The sequence below is a fragment of the Coenobita brevimanus genome, chromosome 97, assembly GCF_032717465.1.
Source record: "Coenobita brevimanus isolate Jiangsu-jjx chromosome 97, ASM3271746v2, whole genome shotgun sequence".
Lineage (NCBI taxonomy): Eukaryota > Metazoa > Arthropoda > Malacostraca > Decapoda > Coenobitidae > Coenobita > Coenobita brevimanus.
In genome coordinates, this window is record NC_137050.1 from 29,072,997 (window position 1) to 29,094,797 (window position 21,801).

General features: G+C 41.7%; 1 protein-coding gene across 1 annotated transcript in view; it reads left to right on the forward strand.

The window, feature by feature from the left end:
• The window catches only part of LOC145413637 (uncharacterized), a 109,661-nt gene extending 92,825 nt beyond the window's left edge, over positions 1–16,836 (forward strand). The window contains exons 7-8 of the mRNA XM_080283298.1: positions 5,181–5,399; positions 16,684–16,836. Coding sequence (XP_080139424.1) covers positions 5,181–5,399; positions 16,684–16,813 — 349 coding nt within the window. The 3' untranslated portion in view covers positions 16,814–16,836. The remainder of the gene's footprint in view (positions 1–5,180; positions 5,400–16,683) is intronic.
• Positions 16,837–21,801: the final 4,965 nt, after the last annotated feature.

Genomic DNA, 21,801 nt, shown 5'->3' on the forward strand with positions numbered 1-21,801 from the left:
TCTTTCATTTCTAAAGTATGCAATTATATGATTCGCAGATGCTTACCGCCAAGCTAGGCATCGCCCATTACATGTTTCGCTAACTCTTGTTCTGTCTGTCTCTCTCTCTGTCTGTCTGTCTGTCTCTCTCTCTATCTCTCTCTCACACACACACACACACCCTGTGCCTCTTAGGTCTGTCTGTCTGTCTGTCTGTCTCTGTCTCTCTCTCTCTCTCTCTCTCTCTCTCTCTCTCTCTCTCTCTCTCTCTCTCTCTCTCTCTCTCACACACACACACACACACACACACACACACACACACACACACACACACACACACACACACACACACACACACACACACACACACACACACACACACACACACACACACACACACACACACACACACACACACAGTGCCTCTTAGTTTACGTCCTTCTACTTCGCAGTCTACCTTCACATTACCTGACATGATTAAGTTAATTTTTTACTTCCTTAAGCTTTCGACAATGGGAATTTTCTTGTGGCCTCTTTGATCGTCAGGATCAAATTCAAACAGTTGTTTATGGGTTGCTAGACTTTATCAAACCTTTAGTCTTTGGACATCACTGCTGCTTCCATCCAACAAGAAAAATTGTATAAAATTAGCCAGAAAAAAGTATAAAAGATGTCAGCTGTTTTCTAAAGGCCAACGCTGGATTTCGTCCTTCTTTCTTATACTTATCCCTTAAATTATAAAAATAATAATAATAATAATACTAAAACACCCGATACAGTATGTGGCACCTGCCATCACCACAGGCTCTCTCCGTCCCATGTCCTGTCACTTCCCTCTCTCCCTCCTCCCTTCTCCCTGACTCTGGTGGATGAGCTCTGCATCCTTTATAGTCTGTGTTTGGAAATATGTGCCTGGCAGGGACTGTTGACAAACTTTTGCTTGTGGGTGTACTTGAAGCCCTCTCACGTGATTTCAGAAATGGACTCCCGTGGGAGATGTTATGTGCCGATGATTTGTTGATTGCAGAGAATGAAAGGGAGGCAGAGGAAAGAGTTAGGATGTGGAGAGATGGTGTGGGACACAAGGGCTTGAGAGTAAATGCAGATAAAGCAAAGGTGATGGTATCTAGGGCTGGTGGCAGTACTGTCAAAGAGGGAGAGTGGCCATGTGTGATTTGCCACAAGGGTGTGAGAAGCAGTTTAATTTCATGCAAAGTGGGTGCACAGGAGATGTAGTGGTACTGGAGGTAGACTGGTGGGAGATAATGCTGACTTCATGTGTGCAATGTGTCTGTGAGAGCATGTGGAGATTGTCAGGGGTGAAAGGATTAATCTTGCTGATGAGTCTTTCGAGTGTGTGGAAGAGTTTTGTCACTAGGGAGACGTTATGTGCTGGAGCTGGGACTGGAGCTCTGTGGCTAGAGTGAGGAGTGGTTGGAAAAAGTTCAGAGAGCTGTTGCCTCTCCTGACACTGAGAGGGCTCTCCCTCTGTCCTAAATGATCAGTGTATGCAGCATGTGTTAGGAGTGTAATACTGTATGGTAGTGAGACCTGGGCAGTAAAGGAAGAGGATATTCACAGGCTTAGACATACAGAAATGACACTGATTAGGTGGATGTGCAGTGCTTCCTTGAGTGCGGGGCCTGGGGGTGCTAAGTTTATGACTGATGAGTTAAGAGGTAGGATGGGACTGGAGTGTATTGGTATTGTGATGAGGAGAGGTAGATGTAGATGTTATTGAGTGTAACCTCAGGGATAATTGACTGATTAGGGAGGCTGCTAGAGAATGATCAGCATGAAGAGCTGCCATTGGGTGACCAAGGCCGACACATGCAAGCATGTTGAAGCCTTTAAAAACGAAAACGACGAAAATGATGGATGCTGCATCTCTGTCTCTCCAGCCAGTTAACAGGAGCACAACAGTAGGCATTACTCCCCCCATTAGTTGGGTATTTGGTTACCTTCCAGCTTTGTAATGGTTTGGTGGGTTACAAGCAACCATTCAAGTTTGTCAATCAGTGTAGAGCCACCTGAAATGGAAGAAGAGTAAAAAGTGGCAGGAAGGATAGAAGAAATAGGAAGAGAGGAGGACAGACACATAAAGAGAATGATAAAGGAAGAAGTAGACATCTCTATATCAGGTAAGTTGATGACAGTTGCCACCTCCTACTACAATGGATATCTAGGTACAAGTGGAAAATAAGTACAGTACTGATGTTTTCTTTTACACCATCCCAATTACTGCAGGAGTTAGTGTTCAGTGAGAATTTGTTGGTATTTAAGTATGCACTAAATTAGTATGAACTGATTAAGTATGCACTAAACTAATGTATACATTAGTTGATTTTAATAACTAAAATGAATGAGGGTCTCTTCCTCAGTTTTACTGAAACAACTGATGTCACAGAAGATTCTCATCACCACTTTATGCACATCCACAACACGCAGCACAGTCATGGAGAGCAACCAAACCAACACCTGCAAGTTGTCTGCTGACTTAAAAAAAATTCATTGTTCCTTCTTATAACTCTATCTATCTATCTATCTATATACCTAGGCTGCTTCCCCCAAGGAAAGGGAGGTAGCCGAGACAGGACGACTCACTCTCCATTTACTCATCCATTCAAACACATTCATTCGCATCTTAGCCCTAAAGGGGAGAACGGACAGATCCTCACTGCACCACACCGCACAAGGGTCAACTGCGCAATGCAATCAGTGACATCCGCAGCAGGGTCCAACAGCAGAACTGGTTTACCCCTGCCACATCATAAGAGACCCATCCCCTTACCCGCACCTGACCTGACTAGCTGATCAGACCAAATGCGGGAGAATATCCCCTCAGGGCTGCGTCATCACTTATTCATTCACAATTTCCCTCCATTTATTTCTGTCACGCACAACCACTCTTCCTTGCTCAACAGACATCCCTCTCGCATCCAGCGCTCTCTTCACACTGTCCATCCATCCTATTCGTGGTCTTCCTCTCAGCCTTACACCTCTCACATCAGATCTAGTTATCTTTTTCACCAATCGCTCATTATCCATTCTCTCCATATGCCCAAATCATTGCAACACCCTCTGCTCAACTCTACCAGCCATCTCCCGAACAACTCCAGTTCTCCTTCGCACTTCGTCATTTCGCACTCGATCCATATGCGTCACTCCACACATACTCCTCAGACATCTCATCTCCATTACATTCAAACTTTTCCTCTCTGCTACATCCATATTCCATGTTTCAGCCCCATATAATGCAGTCGGTACCACAACACCCTCATACAGCCTTCTCTTTACATCCATTCTATGCGAACGACATTTAAACACTTTTTTCATTCCTCCCAGCACCTTTCCTACTTCATTTATTCTAAACTTAACTTCTGCATCTATTCTTCCATCCACAGCAACATGTGACCCTAGATATTTAAAACAATCTACCTCCTCAAGCAACTCACCATTCAAAACTATATTCATCCCCCTACCATCTATCAACCTCGTACACTTCATCACTCTACTCTTATTCTCATTTACTTTCAATTTCCTCCTTTCACACACCCTTCCAAACTCCTCTACCAACTGTCTCAATCTCTCCTCTGAATCAGTCACCAGTGCGGTATCATCTGCAAACAGCAGCTGCTTCAGATTCCACTCTCCTCCATCAACATTTGCCAGACTCAGACCACCTAAAACTCTTGCATTCACCTCCCTTACGACACCATCCATGTAAATATTAAACAACCAAGGCAACATCACACATCCCTGTCGCAGCCCCACTCTCACGGGAAACCAATCACTCACAGCATAATTGTTTTAATAGACCTCAATTTCATGCAAGTACATTATTTATAAGGGAAAGTTTTAAATATGTTAATTAGAAAAGTACTGTTCTATGAGCTACCAATGTTTAAGGAGGCCTTCAACCTTCCTTGGCCCACAGTCACCATATCCGGCCGGCTAGTGGTTAGTAAATCATGTCATAGTGAAAGTTCCTATCAGGCTGAGAAACTGAAGAATTCTGTCCATATCTTGGTTATGAAAGTTTAGCAGATCTAATCCTAGTTGAACATCTAAGTAAGTGGTTTAAGATCAGCGTTGGCTTAAAAGGTGGGAGGAGGTATGGTAGGCCAAGGAGGTGGATCGATGTGTGGGAGGAAGCAAGGTACGGTATGAAGTGAGGTGAGGCTAGGGAACCGACTGTGAATCAAGCTGGTTGAATTTTTTATGTATGTGTGTATGACAAGGTTCCTATACCTGTTTTTTTCACAGTGATGTGATAGTTGTTAAACTAACTCTAGCTGATAAGTGATGCAAAATGCAGAAGTGCGGGTTTTTATCCCTGCGAAGTGGAATCAGGATTCTGGGAGCTTGAATGTTTGGTGAGTGAATGAGAATTTGCCATATTAAGTTGGCAGCCTTTGGATAATTCTTCCTCTGTCAGGTTTTTCTTTTTGCTCATTGGACCCTACTTTACCCATTCTTTGGCTGGGAAGGATTATGATAATGTTTTGGTATGTACTATAGTTGTTGTTATTTATGCTTGGTCTGTCTGGCCAAGTAGAGCCATCAACTGAGGTAAGCACCTGCTTCCGTGAGGCCCTCCTGTAGGTACTGTACAATACAGTGCATACACCATGTAGGAATCTGGCTCCACCATGTGGTAAACAGTGTCTTGCCAAGATTGGACCAGGGGTCCTTCCCATGGTGTGGTGCTGGGAAATATGAAGAGGTTTGGCTTCCATGTGGATGCTTCAGCTGCTCCACCCAGGGCTCACAGTGCCTGCATGTGTAGGTTCCTAGTCTGTACCTGTACTGCGCTGTAGTGTATGCTAGATGTCAATCTCAAACCCCCACCAGGCTGATTCTTTGTTAGGTCGTTTACCTCCCCTGAGTTTTATAATGAATGTAAATTGTAGCACACATTAGGCTTGTGGCTTGGCCCATGCATTCATTGTGCCATGTATGAGTCTGCAGCTTGGCCCATCCAGACTTTCATTATGCCTTATATGAGGCCCGCAGCTTAGCAAGGGTTAATCTAACCAAGTTAGTAAACTTTTATACTAATATATGACATCTACAGTCTTGCTTTTATATGACCTTTCTTGAACAGACTGTCATACCGTGATATCTTTGGTGGGATTATTGTCCTGCTGGATGACACCCAGATTTGCACATACATCAAACTTTTTTTTTTTTCTTTACAGACTGCCATACAACGATATCTTTGGTGGGGTGAGTGCCATGACCGTGGACCAGTTCCGTGCAGTAAATGGCTTCAGCAACAAGTTCTGGGGTTGGGGTGGTGAGGATGATGATATGTCCAACCGCATCAAGTTCCATGGATTTTTCATCTCTCGCTACCCTGCAAACATAGGCCGTTACACTATGCTTTCTCACAAAAAAGATGAACCTAATCCCAGAAGGTTTGATTTTCAAGTTTTCTATTTTTCTTAGTTGTTAAAACAAGTGTCATTGTTCATTGTTATTTTCATGTTCCTTGTGGTTACATAATGTATGTCTAATCCGTTCTGTATGATGCCTACTCTTCCCCCCCTTTAACTATGTCATCATCATCATCATCATCATCATTGTTGTCATTATCATTATTTTTTATCATTGCAAGTATCATCATGTACACTGCCATCTCCTATTACTGTCAGGCTTTTAAACTCCGCATCGTTTGTTGATCACAGTGTTTCTTAACTCATCAACTCAACACTCCACAGTGTCTCAAAAGTCACAGTTGCTAATGCTTTTACTCTCCCGTTTTCACACTCATCCCATACCAGAGTCTCATTCCCATACAGTACTTTCCTGTGGATGCTAACATCCATTCATGAAACTGTGCTGCAGCCTCCATACTCAGACTTCTTGTTTTGTATCAAGGCCTTGATAGCATTAGCCATCTTTCTTCCCTGAGACATTTTATTATCCACTTCCATCAAAAACTGACATCTCTTTTCTGTTACTGTACCCCTCAGACATTCACAGAACCCTGAACCAGTGTGTAAAGATCTATCTATCTATCTATCTATTGCCAGACGCCTCAATCCCGTTTGGGGTGGCCACAAACAAATCGCCTCCAAGTCGCCCTGTCCTCCGCCATTTCACTGCCCTGCTCCCAACTCACACCCCCCTCTCTCATATACCTCTCCACCCCATCCCTTCATCTCATCCTCGGCCTCCCCCTCCCTCTTCCCCCCTCCACCTCACTCGCATACACTCTCTTCGTCAGTCTTTCACCCTCCATCCTCTCCACATGGCCAAACCACCTCAGTGTGTTCCTCATAACGCTTCCTATCACATCCACACCACAACGCTCCTTTATATCCTCATTCGTCAGCCTGTCTCTCCACATGACTCCACAGGCTCCTCTTAAAAGAGGGTTCAGTGTATCGAGGGTGTACTGTATTTATAAGGGATCATCAACCAACAACAGTGCTAGTTCATGGGTTTAAAAACCATTTGGAACCATCATTTTGTGGTTAAATCCTCTGCTTGTAACATATGAGTTGTATCTTAGAGGCATAGATTTACCACTTTTATGCAGGACATCTCATTGGGGGAAATATTCCCAATATAGGTTAAACAAAAACTGATGGTTATAGCCATGTGGAATAAAGCTAATAATAATAATAATAATAATTGTGAGGATTATAAGGAACACCTTGCATATTGACTGCAGGAATCCTCAACAATCCTAGGAAAAGCAAAAGGATTTTGGTGTGATATGGGAATTTATTGTCACTGGGCTTTGGATATGACAAAATATGATGTTAATCCAAAAAGAAACCAGACTTTTTAAAGAGCATACCAACTAGCCAGCATTGAGTGATTGCAACAGGAATTCTGCATTGTGGCAACTTTAAGCTTTAGTCCAACACGAGCTGCATCACCTCATGTCACTTAGGCATCGAGATACACACGCTTGAGTGAATGTGTGTTTAGTGCACTTGGCAAACTTTCTTCTATATCTTCTGTTGTCTGAAATTGGCACCCTTAGGGTGGATTTCAACTTTGAGGATGAAAAAGTAGTCTGCACAGGCCAAATCTGGCAAGCAGGGCAGCTGGAGGATGAGTGTTGTCTCATGCTTCATCAAAAAGTCATGGATAAGGAGCAAATTGTGAGCAGGTGCATTGTCACACTGTAGCATCCAAGTTTTATTTGTCCACCTCTCAGGCCTCTTCTGTCACACTGCGTCCCTCAGACGTTTCAGTACATCCAAGTTAAACTCTAAATTGACTGACTACGTAGAACAAACTCGTGATGAACAATACCCATCCAGCCAAAAAAAGATAGTCAACACAACCTTCACATTTGGACGACTCTGACATGCTTTTTTCGGTCATGATGACAGAGTTCCAACCCACTGCTATGACTCCCTTTTTGTTTCAATATCATAGTTGTACACCCATGTTTCATCATCTGTTATGACATTTTTCAGCTTTCAAACAATCAAACAGCTCCTGACTGAGTGTGAGACAGTTCTCTTTTTGTTCATCTGTCAGCAAACGTGGCTAAATTTTTGTGGCAACATGATGCATCTTCGTTTTTTGGGTTAAAATCATGTGGCTTGAACTTATACAGATGCCAGCTTCTTCGGTAACTTCACGGACAGTGATGATTTCAATGGATCACAGCATGCACTTTCTCAAAGTGATTGTCATCTCTTGTCACGGAAGGCCATCCAAATTTGGGATAGTCTTCAGTGGATATCCTTTCTGATATGAACCACTGGAACCATTTGTTACTCAGCGTATGGCTCAATACTGCCCATAAATCTGTTGCAACGTTTGAAAAGTCTCTGTAAAAGTTTCTCCCAGTTTTGAAACAGGATTTCACATAAACATGTTGCTCTTCAAGATTCTTCATTGTTCAACTTTCAACAAATTGCCAAGTGCACTAAACAGATATTCACTCGAGCATGTGCTCCTCAGTGACTAAGTGATGTGACAATGTTAGACTAAAGCTCAAAGTTGCCACTGCACAGTGCTCCTGTCGTGATTATGTTAAGCTGGCTAGGTGGTACGCAGTTTAATAAGTTCAGCATTTTGGACAGACCTTGTATTGGTTGGGGCCCAAAAGCCTTTATCAAATAGCCTTTCCCCAGAGGACTGAGAAATAAAATATAAAGAAGGTGCCAAATAAACATCATGAGCCCTATGTTCCTAAGCAGGATCCAAGATTACAGTACTTGGAATCTGGCCATATCCAGAGGACAGCATCTGGAGTTGACTGGTTCCTGTTAATAACGATCCAACTGATTGAATTGGGCATAATTAGTGCTGGACAACCTGGAAAAAAGAGCTGGGTTATGCCAAGGTTTAGGATGAAAGGACTCGTATTTATTTTCAATTACAAAGCCTTCAGGAGTTAGCATAGTGAAGTCAGTCTTGTCTTGTGCATAGGGATGAACCGCAGCTGAGTGTCAGAGCTCCAAAAGCTGTTCCATCCAAAGATTGGTCCAAAGTCGTTTGGTAGGGAGGAGATGAGTAAAAAGCAGTGTTTATCTCTCTTTTTAGAAAGAGCCTGGGGGTCAAGGTTTCTCTCTGAAGGTCATCTCCAGAACGCCCTTCTGAGGTTTGCACAATATTACTTGGTCTGATGAAACCCAGGTGACTCAGTTCAAATGGACAATGGGTTGGCATTGAAAGTGTGACTGATGTGAAGGTACAGTTGTGGACATATCAAACAGAAACACCCCGTTCACCAGCGAGGTAGAGTTATGCTCTCTGCATGTGGTAACACTGACAGGTATGGAACTTCACCAGACACAAGGTTTCGTTCGGTCGCTAGGACGAACCGAATGCGGTGATCATTGCCGCTGTGCGTTGTTACTGGTGGTATATAAACAATGTCCCACCTGACAGTATGCTGAAAATTTCTTTTGAATATGGTGATATATTAATTTCGCACCATATAAATTCGTATTTTATTCACATGAAACACACGGGTTTCTTAAGTGTGACTTTCGACAAACATCACTACATTTACCCAATGGCCAGACTGTGATACCGAAAGCAGAAGAGGGGGAGCGAGGAATTTTCTCTTGCCACAATAAATAATAGACAACAGAAGTGTTTCGTGCCTATGGATCTCGTTAATTTTGTATGGCAACGATGTAAAAGAAAACGTGATTTACTAGTGGGGGATGGACTAGGTCCCAGAACATATGTGGCTATAGTGGGGTGGGCTAGTAGGTGGGTAGAGAGTTGCCTTATCAGCTGTATCACATGATCTTTATGTTAGATTACTGTAAACCCTACACTGATAAAGTAATTTGTGGTATGAAGGACGTGTAACATAAGCAGTCTGATTCATCAGCTCAGTATCCACTTCACTGTCTGCCCCTCCCTCTTCCCAACAACTGCGTGCACTCAGACATGGGTATGATGGGGAGGGGAGACGGCTGTAATGACAAGTACACCATGAACAGCGGATCACGTGCATCAACGACAGTGGATCACCTGTTTTCTTTAATGGATTGCATATTGTTACTCAGCCAGGGCAACAGCTCCATGTTTGGCCACAGCTGAGATGTTTGGCTCAGTAGTTGCTCTCCGTGAACAGGGAAGTGGACACTTGTCCTCATATTTATCTTTATCTTTTCAGTTTCATACAGTGTGAATGCTACTCTGTTGTTTAGCATAACAAACCACACTGCAGATAAAGTGTGTTTACATTTAATACAAGCGATTTCTGTAACTACTGGCATTGTTGATGTACAGTAATCCCTCTAATATCCGAACGCCCAATATCCGAACATCCCCACTAACCGGACATAATCCTCCTGGGATCCAATATTCCCAAAATGGGCCAAAAACTGCAAAAAATTCGAAAAAAATCTGACTTTTTTCCCTCCCATAATTTGAAATTCCTGCCTGGCGCCAAACAGCTGTTACACCATGGTCCCTTCACCCCTTCCTTCCTCCCCCTCCCCCCTCCCCTGTCAGGTTGCCATTTGGTATTTTTCATTACCAAGTGTGGGCCAATTTGGTAATGAAAAATTCGTTTGGTAATGCATTAGAATAATGCATTACCAAATGGATTTTTCACATGTATGAGGATACACAGGATGGAGATGGTGGATTGTTTGCTCTCTCTGATTAATCTGCTACCCTACATAGTGTGAAAATAATCAACATGGTGTTAGTTATAAGGAGAGTGATTACATGTATTTCCACTTGTATATATAATTAGTGAAGAATATATGCTAGCTTTACGAATTTGGTAATGAAAAGTTATATTTGACAATGAAAGTTGAGGAGATTGGTAATGTGGCTGTTGCGATCTGGCAACTCTGTTACCCCACCAACATCAACAGTCACAGCTTAACTTCGATGGAGAGCAGATACTCATAACAGTGCAAGCCACAGGTGCTTGTTTTTTGTGAATAAACAGTGAATAAACTGCAATACCTTGCCACTAGAACACACAGGAATTTACAGTGTTGTGCAGTGTTAAGAAATTAGAATTTAGAGTGCAGAGGATTAACTGTGGACTGCAAACTGGCGGTTCAAACCAGTCCAAGACCAAGGGACTTGTAAGTGCCCAGAATGTTTAATATTGTATAAACTCACCTCTAAAACCTCATTTTATGGTTCTTTTGCATTTATTTCAGTCTTTTATGTCCCTTATTGGTGTGATTTGGGTCTTAAATAGGTGCTATGCATGTCCAGAGGGAGTTGTATAGGTGTTTTTCAGAGTTAGGGTCCGTAAGTACTAGTCCATAAGCTGGGGCCCAATATCCGGACAGGACCACTATCCGGACCTGCCTATGGCTCTATTGATCCGGATATTGGAGGGGTTACTGTAATATGCACATGCACAGACTGGGTAACTGCAGATATTACAACCTTGTTCCACCATTATTGGCCTGAGGATTTGTGAAGCAATGCTTGGTGCATACAACAGTTGCTCAATATGAACTTAAATATAAGTAATAACCACTGGCAATGTCAAAATCAACAGTCAAACACGGCATACAGAAACCGGTAACATAAACACGGGTTAAGTAAATCAACCATTATTTTACGTCCGTGCCATACAGATATAAATGAAAACCATAGGGACCATCATTACTGTCAGACTGTTCATATTTATTGGTGATAAAGTAAAAATCTAGAGGCCTATCCCTACTATGTTTGCGATATCAGTCGTCATTCATGATGATACTATGCAATATGCTACAAGAGTAATTATCAGTCACTTTGACAACAGCTGTAACATCTAACAAACAGTAGGGACGATCATATATTTGCCAATTAACAAATAGTCACCATACTTACAGGGATACTGAGCCACCCACTGGAAAGTGTGTCATGAATTGTTACAAACCATGAAAGTCAATTACAACACGTGGCAACATCAACATAACATTTCCTGGTCTGACAGTAAAATTCCATATTCTCCATGAAACAATGATTTGGCCTGGTCATCACCTTGAAATCAATCCCTCCCACTGTAGCTTCTGTCGTCTACTGAAGTCCATAGTCCCCTACCCCATCAGCCCTCTCGTCTAGCCCCCAGTTCAACCACTATTGCCCCCAACCTCACCCACTTCCCTCCTCCTGTCTCCCAGGTTCCCCACTCTCACCCTGCCACCTCCTGTATGTGGTGATTGATTCGAGTTCAGAGGTCTACCAATGTCAGGCTCACGGTAGGGAGGATGGGTGTCACAATAATTCTCTGTTCATTGATTGTTGTGGGGAAGCTGATAAAGGTGACATATGATGAACTGTTAACAGTTGCATGGTTCATGACTCGGAACTAAACCACTCATGAAATTCTTGTCATTCATAATAACAGTTGTTATGTAGAGGGTGTATTGTGTGCAATAATTTTAAGAAATTTAGCATAATCATGACATGCTATTATCAGTATATTTTCTGGTGGAATATTGCTAATGTATTATATTACCACCGATAACTATGGACAGCGGCGATGATCATCGCGTTCAGTATGTCCTAGTGACCGAACTAAACCTGGTGAAGTTCCATACCTGTCAGTGTTACCAGATGCCGAGAGCATTACACCACCTCGCTGGTGGACGGGGTGTTTCTGATTGATATGTCCGCAACTCGCTGGTGGACGGGGTGTTTCTGTTTGATATGTCCACAACTGTACCTGTGCATGCAGACCAAAGTAATTATACAGTATTGTATTCGTGACTGCAGTGCACATCCATTGTCTCATAAGAAGCATAATTAATGTTCAGAAATACTGTAAGAGTGCTCAGGCAGCAAAGTTAAGTAGTGCCTGGAAGCACTGCATGACCCCACAAAAAAAGAAAAAAAACAAAAACAAAAAATGCACCTTAACTAACCAAGCTAAAGAGGGGAAGGGAAGGAGAGGTGAAACAAGGGGGAAGAGAAGAGAATATGATGAAAATAGAAGGAAAAAAAGGAATAACCACCCATCATAGCATACTCTTCTGAAACTGCAGTAATGCTATGGAGGGCAGAGGACATCCACACGGATAACTGATAGAAACTGAACAGCCTGGAGGTTGATGGGCATTGTTCACGGTGTAATATAACAAAACACACTAAAATGAAGCAAGGCAGGAGGGGTTGATGTGGTGCCATAGGTACATTGGTCAGGGAAAAAGTCAGGTGCAGGCTGCACATGTTCTGTCATTGATGAAGGCACTATAACGAGTGGGAAGATTGTCTAAGTGCCTGGTTGATGTGTTTAACTAACAATAATGTGATTTTCTTTTGGAGTGATTAGAAGATAAAGACAGCTTACAGTATCTAGGTATGGTGTAGATATTTAGCTTTACAGGAACTAAATTTGAAGAGGCTGTTAAATCATAAGGTTTGAGATACTGCACCTCCACCACTAATCCCTTCAGTCCAGTGTCTTGCCTAATGATATTCTATTTCAGGAGATACTTTTTGAACTCATGGGGCAAGTTATAGCCTTTTTTAGTAACCCCTTCATTACTTGAGGTTCTTTGTAAGTTGAATAAATCATCATCATCATCATCCGGACCTCCTTTCCCACCCAAGGGCAGGATGAGGAGTAGCAGTGTCCAGACAGCACAAACTTGCCCAATCCAAATAGGCCACACTTCCATTCACTCATCATTCAAGCCCCCGGAATCCTGGCTCTACCGGATACGCCAAAAAACATTCACCACATTCTGCAGCATCACACAAACGTATCCAGTTGAGTCAATCCAGACACTGCCATGCTCACACGGGGTGCCAGAGTCCCTGATTATGCATTTCTCCTCACAACATTCATCCAGCCAGCTCGATCTCTTGCCAGTTCCCTAGCCTCACTGACTTCCAAACCTCTCTTCCTCTTCACTCATCCACCATATCTCTCCACCTTCTCCTTGGCCTACCTCGTCTCCTCCTTCCTTCAAATTCCCTCAGGTAAACCTTTTTCACCACTCTGTTGTTATCCATTCTTTCCATGACCATACCATCTCAGGACACTCTTCAATTCTGGTGGCCGACTTCCTCATTCCACACCTATCACGAATCACACTATTTCGTATCCTATCCACCCTCTGTACTTCACATACGTTCCTCAACAGTTCCATCTCCACTGCTCTTACTCTTGACTTTTCATTTTCATGCCACACCATAGTCTCACACCCATAAGTTAGAGTTGGCACTTACATTCCCTCATGTAAGCCTCGTGCAGCTCCAACACTCAAGCCTCTCTTATCAAGGCCTTCATTGCACCAGCTACTCTTCTTCCTTGTGTCACTCTGCTTTCAACTTCTTTTGCACATTTTCCTCTCTTTTCTATCACTGTACCGTTATTTGAACTCTCTCACCAATTCCAGTCTCTCTTCATTCACTGTGACATCACACTGGGAGTCACCTTCTCTCTCAATAACCATCACTTTACTCTTCTCTACATTTACTCTTAAGGCACGATGCTCACAGACATCAACAAAACTGCACTAGCCTACCAAATTCCTGTCCGGTACTTGCAAGCAGTACTGCATCATCAGCATACAACAAAGTTGAGATATTCCACCCATCACCATTCATTACCAACGCCATCCCTCTCTTCATTACTCGTGTTTTCACTTCTCTCATCACCCCATCTATATATATATTGAACAACCATGGGGACATCACACAACGTTGTCGCACTCCCACACCGATTGTGAACCATTCATTTAGATGCCCATTAACCCTTACACATGCTTCTTTACCATCATAAAAATTCTTGACAGCACCTAGCAACTTACCATCTACACCATACATGCACAAGACTTTCCACAATCCCCCTCTGTCTACTTTGTCATATGCTTTTTCCATATCCATGAATACCATAAACACCTTATGGTTCTTCTCACAAGCCTTCTCTGCTATCTGTCTCACTGCAAATACTTGATCCACACATCCTCTGCCACTCCTAAAGCCCTGTTCATCACTCACTAGGACTTCTGATATCTCTCGTGCACTCTCTATAATAATTCTTCCATATACCTTCCCTACCACACTCAACAAACTTATGCCACGATAATTCTTGCACTCACTTCGCTCACCTTTGTTTTTGTACGGGGGTACAATCACAGCCTTTTTCCACTCTTCAAGCACAGTTTCACTCATCCATGCCTTCTTACATATCTCCAACAAGCACTTCATTCCACTCTTTCCACTGCACTTAAGCATCTCTGCATACACCTCATCAACCCCAGCTGCTTTCCCATTTTTCAGCCATTTCACAGTGCTCTTCACCTGTGCGAGTGTCACATCTCCTGGCACTGCATTCCTTCTCTGCACACCCCCAAAACCAGTCATGTTTACAGCCACTCTGCTTTCTCTATTCCCATTCATCAGGCTTTCAAAATATTCTTTCCATCTGGTCCTTACTTCATCTCCATGGGTTAGTAACCTACCACCTGCATCCTTCACACTATCACATTTCTTTCCGCTTTCACTTCTACATTTCCGCACCTCTTTCCAGAATAACTTCCTATTTTCATAGTTTGCATTCATTTTTCTTCCTAGATCATCATTTACCTCCTCCTTTTTCCTCTTCACTAGTCTCTTTACGTGCTTCTTGCTCTCGATATACTCAGTTCTTATTTCAACTGAACCCCTATTCTGTAAACATTTTAGCCACTTCCTCTTTTCCTCCACCGCTTTCTTAACCTCCTCATCCCACCATGCCGTATCTATCTTTTTTGTTGATACTCTTGCCACACCTCACACCTCTTTAGCATTCCTAACTAAGCAGTCCCCATATGCATTCCACAGGCTGTCCAGTTCCAATTCATTCCAGTTCAGTGAAAGTAACTCGTCCTCTGCTTTGGTCCTGTAATCATCTGCCACTTCTTTGATCCTCAGCTTCTGAACTTTCAGTCTTTCACCCTGATTGCTCTTCTCTCTCTTGATCCACCTCATTTCTCTCAGCTTGATCTTGCATACCACAATCATATGATCTGACAGACCTCCACATCGTCCATCATCCTCTCATAGCTCTCGTATCAGCAACCATTCCCATCATCGACCTCTCTACAAGCACGTAATCAATCAGGCTTTTTCAACACAATCCCCATTTCCTCTATACCATGTATATTTATGTGCATCTTTGTGTTTGAAATACGAATTACAAATGCACAACCTCCTCTCCTGACACATATCCTTTAGTTGATTCCCATTATCATTTCTCCTGGTACTCCATAACAACCCATTAGGTCATCCTCTGGACCAGTGCTTACTCTTCCGTTCATATTCCCCATCACTATCACTTTCTAGCTCCTGGGCATTTCTCCCACTACTTCACCCAGCTCATCCCAAAACCTGTCTTTCTCTCTCTCACTCCTGTCCTCACATGGTGCATATGCTACAATCGCTGCCACTTTCACCCTCTCAAACTTGAACTTGACATACATACACCTCAAGCTGACACATTTGTAGTCTCTCATTCCACTCTGCCACACCTCATTCATCAACAAGGCAACTCCTTCCTTACATCTTCCTCTCCCATTCATTCCCGATCTTACACATTTCACACCCTCCCACTCCACTTCGCACCCTTTCATCTTCATTTCACACAGTGCCATCACAGCATATCTTGCACTCTTGAACACATTCACCACTTCCACCCTCTTGCTTTCCTCATTCACATCTCTCACATTCCACACGAGTCTGCCCATTTGGTTGGGGTCCTGGGCAGGTATTGGGCCTTCAAAGCTCTCTGAAATGACTGCCATGATTAAGTGATTTTGGATAGGGAAATCTGGGGGACACTTAACCCTGCCAGAAACCCCAGGAACAAGAATAAAATGAGAAATATACGCCCAGATTGAAGGGGTTAATCGTCATCCCAACCCATTTCCATAACTTGAGTTTTACCTTTTCTCATATCACCACCATTATATTTATATTCAACAGCAGTGATGACATGACATCCCACTCCAGCTCAGGTGAAATGTTCCTGGGGCATGAGTTTTGATTTAACCTCCTAGGTATTGAAGATTGTTTGTAGGTGAATTCAGTTTTAAAGCAATAACCAAAATATCATTATTATATCTGTTGGAATGATTTGCTTCTTTCAACTGAGTAGAATCTTATGGTGATTGAAAAACCAGTATATAGTACTGAAATGTCAATCATCATTTATTACGTGTATCTGGAGATTAAGAAGGTAACTGGATTGCATAATCTTCCTGCTACTGATATTAGATTTACTGCTTAATCACATCATTTATCATCATCTGTTTGCAGATACCAGTTCTTGCATGATGGGAAGAAAAGGTTCAAATCAGATGGCCTAGTCAGTGTCAAGTACCGCGTTTTAGACATCCAGCTTCGTCGCCTCTACACTTGGGTTTATGTCGACCTCCAACCATCGTGATCTTCAGTACCGACTGCAGTAAGATAGCTATGTCAGGAGAAGCACCCACATTCTTTTTTTTTTTAAATAGCATCTTTTCCTGGGCAACAAATTTTGCCTATTGCAATTTACTGTTCTATTGTATGTTATTTATGTCCTTTTGCATTGACATACGGTGCATTAATAACATACCGTACTAGAAAAAGTAAGTGTGCCATATGCAGAAATAGATAGGTAAGGAAGAGGTACTAGATGGTCTCCTAAGCTGACAAGAATACAGCCAAGCACTCAGACTGTGAGAAGAAGGGAGACTAGGATGAAAACTGCCTTTGGAGCATGTGCAGATTCCTGTGAGAATGATGAGGGTAAGACTTTGTCATCATCCCATGTCATACGTGTCCCAATGTCCAAGTACCATATCAAATGAGCCTGTTCATCAGAAAAGTTACCCTAGCATAGTATGTGTACGAATGTGATAAGCATTGCCATCTAATCTTCATTTCATTTTTGCCAAGTCTGTAAAAGGCTTATGGTAGTATTATTTATCCCATCATTCATTGTATGGATAAAGAGCTACTTAATCCTCAGTATCATACCTTCATCTCATTCTGCATCCATCAGTATATTTGTATGTTTTACGGGATGTAAGAGTAGGCTGAACTGGGAACAAAATGTGAGAGAAGTAAGCAAGTTCTCATGTGAAATAGTTTGCCATTCCTCTGCCGACACATCTGTTTGGAGTGTTCTTCATCCACTGGTTGGTTTGTCAGTTCCCTGTTTTCAGCAACATCACTTGACCTTCAGCACAGTTTCCTCACGTGCATTGTTACAGGTTGCCGCATAGTCATCGTTTGTATCAGTTTCATCCGTTGTTACCAGAGTATTAATGGTACCGTGATGTAGAGTATTCCTCTTGTTGTTTCATCCTGCCTAGTAGCTGTGTTAATGAAACCTGTGATGTGTGGTTCTTCCTGGTGTGTAGTTCTGTAAGGGTGCACACAAGAGAAGTTAAAGTGGTCTAAGGAAATCAACTTTGAAGTGCTTTATTAGCAACATGTAAGTCATAAGTTCATTTAAGGGTCTATAGTTTTTCTAAATGGATAAAAAAAAATTATAGTTTTCTAAGTATGAACAAATATATAAATATTTGGAGATGCAAAGTTTTATTGAAGTCTTGATGCAACATGAACTGTATACACCTTTTATTAAATGTTTTTAAATTGTACATTTTTAAAAAATTATTTACAATATTTAATATTCTTACTAAGTGGTTTCACTGTTTCTAATATGACTGTAGCATCACAATGAAGAAAAGGATCACTGCAGTATTAGTATAACCTCCAGCATTAGATCAGTATTGATTACAGCTAATGGTTGATCTGGCTTACTAGCGTTAAAGGATGCCATGTTACTCAGGAACCAGAGAGTATACAGTACTACGGTAAGTTAAAAGTGTAGCAGTAGAGCACCAGTGTGTCAGTATTTATGTTGATTATTGAAGAGCTAGAGCATGACTTGGAGTGGGAGTTCTGATGTTTCTAATTATGCAGTTCACTCCTTTCCTAGGATGGTTTATTGTAGTTTATTAAATTCTTGATACCTCCAGATGATTTAATTCAACTTGGAAAAGAGCTGTCATGCTGTGAAGGGGTAATATAAAGTATATCTAACTTTGCCAGTTGGAATAGTCATCCCTGACAGTAAATCGTCTGGAGATAGCAGGATTGAAACTAAAAAATACATCATTGGACTTAAGAGGATACAATATTCTGTATAAGTTATTCCCATTCTTCATTTATGTAGATCTGTATGGAACATTGCCATCTTGCTCAAAGTAGTAATATCTATTATTTATCTACACCAACCATTCTTAACAGGGGAATTTCTTTTATGCATGGTATAGGGAACTATATACTGTATATTTATACAGTGTACACTATTTGGTGGATTATCATTATTTTGTACTTGTGATGCCAGTCTAGTTTATTCTTGCTACCTCCAGTGTTGTTCACTGGAGAAGCCATTTATAGCATCTGGTTTAGAAAATCTTCATTAGCCTGTTCACAGCCTGGTTTCTATCCCTTAAGTGGCATAAAAGCATCTGAAGGTAGCAGTAGTAATGGTGAAAATGTAATTGGACTGAAGGGGTTAAGTTTTCCGAGATAGATAAACCAAGGGAAAAGTAACATCAGATTTGATTACCTATAATATGTCATACTACCATTGATTCAGTCTGCCACACTACCATTACAAAACTCATGTTGTATGTGTGAGTGCTTTTCAGATTCAGTTATGACACATTACATAACTGAAAAATGTCATACTGTCAGTGTTGTGCAGCCCCATTTGTAGTGCACAATGGATTTCAGTATTGTTTCTGTAGTTCTCTATTCACACAAAGCCTTTTATGTATGATGAAGTATTTTTATTTTATTCTTGCAACCTTAGGACAGTTTAATTTAATTTTGGAAGGCTGTCTTTTATTGAAGGGGTTAATGAAGACATCTTTAATTCCTCTTGGTCAAATATTCACAAGTTAAATAAAATCGTATGAAGACAACAAGAATAAAATAAAATTGTGTCCCATGATTCCACACATCGTTCTCAAAAGAAACGTCATCTCAAGATCAGATAGTGTACCATATCTTATTCTGGTGTATGTTGCAGTTTCATTCATGTAACTTCACATTAATACCAATTGCTGATTTATGATTTAAGAATCCAGTGTTATTTTTTGTATAGGTAAGGGTAAGACCTTGGGGCACATTTATAGAGTTTACATAGGTTTTAAGTTGCATATAAGATTGTTTGGTTATACTGTCTTTTTATCATAAAGCTATATTTATCAATACTTTTCAGACATACTGTAGAATAACCAGATGAAGAAATAAGACCAAACAATATGATTTCTGACAATAAGTAATTGAATGTCATGGAGACTGGTAGGTGGGGACACTCACCATCCACTCACTTGATGTAGTGCTGCTCTTGGGTGACTGGCCTCTCCTCTGTTCTTTCCTTCTTTTCTCATCTGTCTTTCTTTTCTTCAGTCTTTCCTCTTCCTTCTGTCTACAGCTGAATACACTGAGTGACATGCCAGATGGTTTCCTGTACAACAGGAAACCATTTACAGCACTGGGTGGTAACCATATAACCAAATTATGGCGCCTGGTGGTTTAGTGGGTAATCAAGGCGCTCCAGTTGAATTGAGCCTATGCAGGTTTACATCCAAGGGATGGTTAGGTTTTATTATTCACATAATGCCACTCAGGGAGGAGTGAGGCTGGCCACTCTCATATGTCAGGACCAAGTGGCCCTGAGCTCCTCATGGGGCAACACAGGATTAGAAGATGAATGAACTAATGAAACTCTCTCTCTCTCTCTCTCTCTCTCTCTCTCTCTCTCTCTCTCTCTCTCTCTCTCTCACACACACACACACACACACACACACACACACACACACACACACACACACACACACACACACACACACACACACACACACACACACACACACACACACACACACACACACACACACACACACACACACACACACACACACACACACACACACACACACACACACACACACACACACACACACACACACACACACACACACACACACACACACACACACACACACACACACACACACACACACACACACACACACACACACACACACACACACACACACACACACACACACACACACACACACACACACACACACACACACACACACACACACACACACACACACAGAGAGAGAGAGAGAGAGAGAGAGAGAGAGAGAGAGAGAGAGAGAGAGAGAGAGAGGAGGGGATAGTTTAGCAGTCCACAAAATCTTCACCTGTACTCCACTGATAGGATTCTTAAGTATGCTTCTACATTGTTTGACATCGGAGAACTACCATACTGATACTGTTTCCCTCGTACTTATGAACTTTCAGAGATATGAACATTTTTGAGAAGCATTTGAGTAATTTTTTCTACTAAATCTTCCTCATACTCATACACACATCATCTAATCCTGTGTTGCCTCATGAGGAGCATAGGAGCCCAGGGCTAGGCAAGTTGGTCCTGACATTTAAGATGAGAGTGACCAGCCTCATTTATCCCTGAGTGGCATTATATGAGCAGTAAACCCCAGACACCCCTTAGATATAAACCTACACAGGCTCAAACTGGCTGGAGCACCTTAATTACCCACTAAACCACCAGGCACCATAGTTTGGTAAATGGTTTCCTGGTGTCCAGGAAACCATTTGGCTTGTCACTCAGTGTAGAGTCACTCATGGACAGAAGGAAGAGGAAAGAAAGAAGGAAAGACAGAAGAGGAAGGGAGATAGGAAAAGGCTGTCACCTGAGAGCAGCACTACATCAATTGAGTGGATGATGAGTGCCTCCACCTACCACTACAAGCTGTTATATTAAAATTTTCATCTTCTGAAATTGGTTTAATAATTCACTTGAACCATGTGTTACAACAATAGGATTTCAGTGTTTATCTGTGTTCATAATATTCATCAATGATTTGTTTATATTTGGCTTCAGTTATTACCTGTAGTGAATTTCAACTTATGTTTATTCGAGTTGCAAACCGACTTTGGGAAGCAGTTGTTATTTAGGGGAGCAACTGTAATGGCAGATATCAGTAACTGATATACTTGGAAGCATGGGCAAAACAAGGTTCTCAAAGAATAAAGGATTTGGGGGCACACTTTTAACCCCATTAACTCAAGTAATGATGATAATTAGGATTTATTACCAGCAATGAAATTCACTGCTACATTTCACCAGTACATTTTCATATTTGGTACATTCTTGAATCAGAGACTGTGCGGATTTATACAGTCTGTATTTATGTAACAGGATTACCATCAGTACAAAAGTATTGATATGCAAGTACAGAGTATTTTACTGTATTTGATTCTGGGTAATTCACTACTATGAGGGCTCCAGACAAATGCCAGTATAATCATTATTAGTAAATGGATTTA